The 6,689-nt window shown below is 41.3% G+C and overlaps 1 protein-coding gene across 1 annotated transcript; it reads right to left on the bottom strand.

The window, feature by feature from the left end:
• Positions 1–4,735: 4,735 nt before the first annotated feature.
• On the bottom strand, positions 4,736–5,203 carry LOC137655007 (tigger transposable element-derived protein 1-like). The gene has a single exon (XM_068388935.1). The coding sequence runs from the start codon at positions 5,201–5,203 to the stop codon at positions 4,736–4,738; it is 468 nt and encodes a 155-aa protein (XP_068245036.1).
• Positions 5,204–6,689: the final 1,486 nt, after the last annotated feature.

Below are 6,689 nucleotides of genomic sequence, written 5' to 3'. Positions count from 1 at the left end.
CTGATGAGGGGGATTTGGATGCATAGACGTCGAATCGGAGGGAGGCTGTGATGACGAGTGGGTAACCGACTATCGATTCCTGTCTGATAGAGACCTCAGACAGAACGTATTTCCCACAACTAACCCGATCAGACCATCAAACGTGTAGGTCGAATTGGAAGGGCAGATCTTGGAATTATCGTAACCCCCAGACTGACAACATCCTGGTCCAGACAGATCGGGCCTGCCCTTTAGGAAATAATACTGTTACCTTCGGTACCTTGTCTAATCTAACCAAGGCAATCTCTTTCAATCGAATGAATCCGTTGAACGGGAATTCTAGTACCTGGGAGTAAATTCTAGGTCCCCCAGAGGGAGGATGTCTATGCCATCCAGATTTATGGTACCATCTATATATGGAACATGTAAGGCAAATCTCTATGCGTTGTTTTTATCGAAGGAGGTTACTTCGATATGCCTGGGGCTGTAGGGGGAAACTTCTGAGTTCCTGAACGGATCTGACTCACTACCATACTTTTGAGCTCCGTCATAGCCCCTTGGTTTTCCCTAGAATGTGTTGCTTTTAGCAGTCACGGTTTATGCAGGGTAACATGAACATCAGGATCCATTAAGGGTCCTAGGTCGGTGACGTAGGTAATTTCAAAGCTGAAGGCTCAAAATTCATCCCCACCTACCTGCCCGTCCATGGGGTCGTCGTCCAACCTTAGAGAGGACACTCTGAGGAGATAGGGACCTCTAGATGGAGCATTTCTTCCCAACCTTGATAACCAAGGGCGGAGAGCCTCTCTTGCAGGCCAGAGAGATTCATCATCATCCTGACGGGAACCATGTAGGCGAACCTTCTGTAAAAGAAAGGGGACATAAGTCTGGATGTTCCTTGAACTTTGGTTAGTGATCCTATTCACAGGCTGGGATCAACTGTACAACTCATAAAAATCAATTTTAAAGAAAAATCATTTAATGTACTATCTTTTGGGGTATAGTTCGACACTTGTATTCATGAAATGTGACACTGTTGGCGCATCCGCCACAGGTTGGCCACCCCTGACTCAGACGTTCAGAACCGGGTCTAACATTATTTACTGGCTATTAGTATTCTATTGATTCATCTGTTCACTGACCAGAGTTTCAAGGAACAGTAGATAGCCTCTCATGGCATGGTTAGTCTCGACCCGGTCCTTCATTAGAAGGGGCCAACGTTTGGTTCCCAGTACTGAGTGGAAACTTATTTCTATTTGAACACTATGTTGTATGGATATTTATTCATATTTAGGCATAGTTAGAATTGAATATGTATAAATATAGGCATAATCAATTTATTTCTATTTGAACACGATGTTGTATGAATATTTATTCATATTTAGGTATAGTTAGAATTGAATATGCACAAATATAGGCACAATCAATTTATTTCTATTTGAACACTATGTTGTATGGATATTTATTCATATTTAGGCATAGTTAGAATTGAAAATGCATAAATATAGGCATAATCAATTTATTTCTATTTGAACACGATGTTGTATGGATATTTATCCATATTTATACATAGTTAGAATTAAATATATGCATAAATATAGGCATAGTTATGTTCATATATTTTTATTTGGACTTTCAAGAATAACTAATGAATATTACCAACGCAAATTCAAAGTGTCATTAAAGTAAGTACAGTTTACTTTGTATTCATGTTAAATCCTTTCCTTTACAGCAAAACAAGAGATTGGCCACCCGTGGTCTGAGTGAGCTCTGTCTGTAACGGAGCTCCGGTAACAATCCCCGGTACAAAGGTCCGTCATAGTGACAACGTGAACACCAGAGGAAAACTAATATTAACCTCAATGCTGATCGCCTGTACGATATCCGGTTAAGCCGGAGATTCGATGAAAAGGATCGTAATAACGATATTGTGATTATTCATGAAAAAGGGTTCATACCCTGATTCTGATCGTCTGATTGATCTCTGTTTGTAACGGAGAACTAGTGACAAAGGTCCGTCATCGTGAAAACGTGATCCTCAGCGGTACGATAACATTCTCTAATACTGAATGTTTGTGTTATCTCCAGTGAAGCCGGAGATTCGATGAAAAAGGGACCGTAATAATGAAACTGTGAAGTCTTCATCGGTATCACATTGTTAACTCCGGTTCTGGCCGTCTGCTTGATCTCTGTTTGTACCGGAGATCCGGTAGCAAAGGCCCGTCACCGTGATATCGTGACCGTTCCCGGTACGATAACATTAACCTCAATGAATGATTGTGTTATCTCCCGTGAAGCCGGCCGTAACGGTGTAATTATGATCAAACATGACAAAGGTTCGTGTGTAAAAGGCTTCAGCCGGAGTCCGAGTGCCGGATTACACCGTTGCACTCCAAAAATCTGCTCCTGAACGTTAACTAGTTCTCACCCAATGAGTATCCATATAGCGGAGCATAACTCAAGGCGGAGCTAAGCATAACTTCGGAGCTAAGGGTGTCGGTATAAAACGACCCCAATTAATGACTCATACACTAACGTACCTATTAATAGTGTTAGCTATATTAACAGTAACCACATCAATAAAAACGTTTATAATATTAAACGTACTATCATCAACTCTGATACTAAGAGGAGGCTTGAATAACTCGTGATCGTATAAAAACGGAGAACGGGAAATTCACCTCTCTTACTCGAGCTAACAAAGAAAACGAGAGAAGGATAACTCATATCTGAAGAACAGGGAACGAGCAGTCTCTGTTTTCGCTCTCAAGGTTACATAATAAAAAACTAACATCACACAATAAAACAAGAACATTAATAAAATTGATTGCTTTTCTTAGTAATAACCAAGAACGAAGAATAACGTAACAAAAAAACAAGGATATAGTCTAAATCGAAGCCTCTGAGGCGAGAACAAACTAACAGACTAAATCGCTAAACTTTAATTCGCTATTCTTTAAATCGCTATTCTTCGTAGGTCCAAATTGGACTTGCAAGCAAATAAATACCATAGCAAAAATTAATGATAACAATAAAAGGCCATAAAACGTAAGTGATATAACCAAGATGACAGAGTACCAGATGGGCAAAATTAACTAGAATATTTACCGAAGCGAACATAACCCAAAATGGCTGCCGATACCTCGGCAAGACAATCGCTTCCAAAACTAAAAACCACCATATTGGAAACAGAACAAATGCCCGGTACTGTCAAAAGCTGCCAAAACAAACTATGGTACTTAACATTGGTAAGGGTGAAGTATCAACGTCAGTCATGTTGAATAAACGACAATCACTTCGAAAAACACTGGGCAAAACACTTATAAACTTTGCTGGCAAGTCCAACACAGAAGGATGACCTAGTGAGCGCGAGTGGTGGGTGTCGGTAGGGTAACCCAACTGTATTCTCTAGGGCCTGTCACGGCCCTCCCCCTTTGATGAAGGGATTATCTAAATGGAAGACAGCCTGTGAATAGTGTTTTACAAACGCCCTTGTTAGATATACGACACCAACAAGGTGCTCGCGCGAGGGTTGTAACCTCTGCATTCCATGCTTTTAATTTTCTCTGGTATATTTGGAAGATTTATATCAGAAAAAGTACAAAGAAGGACTTTTTCGCCGGCCGTCACAGGTTCGACCCAGAAAATCTGTTTCCAATCTGAAAAAACCCTAAAAACAGTATATTACAGAGGAAAAACATATTTATAATTCTTGTAATCAACATCCTACGCTAACAAAATAACAAAGGCTATAAACTGGTTATGAATTGTAACATTATTATGGAGTTCTTACCTTCGAGGAAGACAGTAGCGGCTAGCGGCGGTGTGTGCGGAGGAGGAGGAGGAGGATGGAGAGAGGACGGGGAGCAGAGAGACTTGACGACAACACGTTCGATACGCAACACTTTTGTAACACTATGTAACATAACCTTAACTTTAAATTCAACTTTAAATTTAACTTAAATGAAATTAGCTTACTCTACACACACTTAAAAATAAAATGTTAATCTTACGTTACACTAAACTTATTTCAACATTTTGTTTTTACAGTATTTTCATTTTTTTACTTTTCTTCTTCTTCCGGCTTGGCTCTTTTTGCCTCGCTTTCATCTGCCCTTTTTGAGACCCTTTTTAAAAGGAACCTATCTAGGGATGTTTGTTTTTGTCTCCCCTTCAATATGTTGCGAAAATGACGCACGCAAGTGTCGTCAAACAAGGCTAACGCACGACCACTCGCCAACTTGTCCGGGTGCCTCTTTTCCATAAAATTAGAAAACTCCCGCCACTTCGCTAACATGTCTTTGATTTCTACCGTAGAAAGGCGGCCCTCGTCTTCCACCTCCTCCTCGCTACTGAGCTCCTGCAACACCTCTGAATGTGTCATCTCCTGGAGCTCGATCAATTCCTAAAGTTGGAAATAACTTGTTGGTCCATGGGCTGGAGGACTGGTGTGGTGTTGGGCGGGAGATAAAGGACTTTGATGAACCTGAATTCATCAAGAATGTCCTCTTCAAGACCAGGAGGGTGACCAGGGGCATTGTCGAGGACCAAGAGACCTTTCATTGGCAGGTTTTTCTCAGCCAAATATTTTTTGACTGCCGGACCAAAGCACAGATTAACCCATTTTGTGAAGAAATGCCGGGTAACCCAAGCCTTAGCATTAGCGCACCACATCACTTGCAGTTTCTCTTTCAAGATTCTTTGGCTCTTGAAAGCATGTGGGTTTTCAGAGTGGTACACCAGCAGTGGCTTGATCTTAACAGTCACTGCTGGCATTGGCACACAAGGCTAGAGTTAACTGGCCCTTCATGGGTTTATGGCCCGCTAGTCTGTTCTCCTCTGCCGTGATGAAAGTCCTCCTGGGCATCTTCTTCCAGAAAAGGCCAATTTCATTGCAGTTGAAGACATGTTGGGGGATGAAGCCATATTGAGAAATAACCAAGGCATAGGTTGTGACGAAGTCCGCCGCGGCTTTCGCATCGAAACTTGCTGCTTCCCCATGCCTCACAACCGACTGTATCCCAGTCCTTTTCTTGAAATTATCCAGCCAGCCACGACAGGCTTTGAACGTTTCCGCTGGCGTCGAAGTCTCCCCTTTCTCGACTGCCTGCTTCCCTTTCAAGTCCTCGTAGATTCGACTGGCCTTCTCGCATATGATCGTCTCGGTCACGCTAGCTCCCGCCAACTGTTTCTCCTTTATCCAGATCAAAAGAAGCCTCTCCATCTCGTTGTGAATATCACTACGCAGCTTGGAAAGGATGGTTACTCCTTTGGAAGGCTTGGCATTCTTTATAGCATCCTTCTGCTTGAGGATGGTACATATAGTCGATGTATTCCTCTCATAATGGCGCACCAGCTCAGTCAGTCTTACGCCACTCATGTTTTGCAATTATTTCATGCTTCATCTCCATTGTCCTCATATGCTTTTTCTTCTCACTACCCTTGTTTGCACTCACTTGCTTTGGACCCATTGTTTATTCACTTAATTCTGCACTGATTCACGCAAAAAACATGTAAAAAAGCAAACAATACGGCCGATGCTCGGAAATAACTTTACGCGAAGGAGATCCGACGGGAAAGACCGAGTGATGCTGTCCTCGTGAGCAGCCTCTCGCACACGCGGCCACCTGGCGGCCGCAGAGGGAACTACTGTACCTCGTATCTCAAATTTTTCCTCATATCTCAGAATAAAAATTTGCTCGGAACTCTCCTTGTATCTCAATTTTCTCGTATGTTGGGTCGCTCCTATCTCAAGGTATTACTGTATAAACTATTAAAGGATATTCTTGTCAGCCTGTTCAACTTGAAAACATTTGCTCCAAGTTCAAACTTTTGAAGTTCCCCCAATTCAACAACCGGATTAGATCATTACACAACTTGGTCACAGTTGGAATAAAACTCCAAAATACTGTGCAGTATTGAGCCTCCTGATTGAGAAGGCATAACTATTAAAATTAACTGCATACATAGTATTACAAACATGATGGTACTATCCAGGAAGATTTGAATGCAAAGGATGAATGAATGATTTGAAGTTCTCTGACATCCTGACATCGAAGGTCATTGATGCTGATATCGTTTATCATAAATAAATATTAAAAGAATATTCAATTAAAACAAGAAAAGTAAATATGTTATAAAAGTTAAATAGCATTAAGAAGACCTGCTTCTGATATAAATTTAAAAATGCCATTAGCATTGCACGACACATCATGTACAAGGATCTTAGCAAAGATGAACCTGCCATCCTCACCCGAGCCTCAAACACATCCATTTCTTTCTGTGCTATAAGTGGGGCATTCAATCAACAAATGCCTCACTGTCAAGGGTATCAAACAGTCGTCGCAATATGGTTGGTGTTGGCCAGCCAGCAGAGTGAAGGATGGGCAAAATTATGAAAAATGATATTTTCATAATAAAATAAATTTTTGAATATACTTATCCGCTGGTTATATAAAGAGCTGAAGTCCCCTGACGCCCTGGCAGAAATTCAAATTTTGCGCTATTGAAGATACGGCAGGTGTACCAACCGCACCCTAGCGGTAGCTCAGGTGGAACAACACACCATCTCCAGTTCTTCCATGCCTCATAGCCATACCATAGGTAGTCTCTAGAGGGGAGGAGGGAGGGTGTTAAATTTATCTAACCAGCAGGTAAGTATATTCAAAAATTTATTTTATTATGAAAATATCATTTTTAAATATAAAACT

The sequence above is a fragment of the Palaemon carinicauda genome, chromosome 1, assembly GCF_036898095.1.
Source record: "Palaemon carinicauda isolate YSFRI2023 chromosome 1, ASM3689809v2, whole genome shotgun sequence".
NCBI classification, from domain to species: domain Eukaryota; kingdom Metazoa; phylum Arthropoda; class Malacostraca; order Decapoda; family Palaemonidae; genus Palaemon; species Palaemon carinicauda.
This window is presented reverse-complemented; position numbering and strand designations above follow the sequence as displayed.

Coding starts and splice junctions, on each gene's coding strand:
- LOC137655007 (XM_068388935.1), bottom strand. CDS start 5,203: ATGGAGAGGCTTCTTTTGATCTGGATAAAGGAGAAACAGTTGGCGGGA.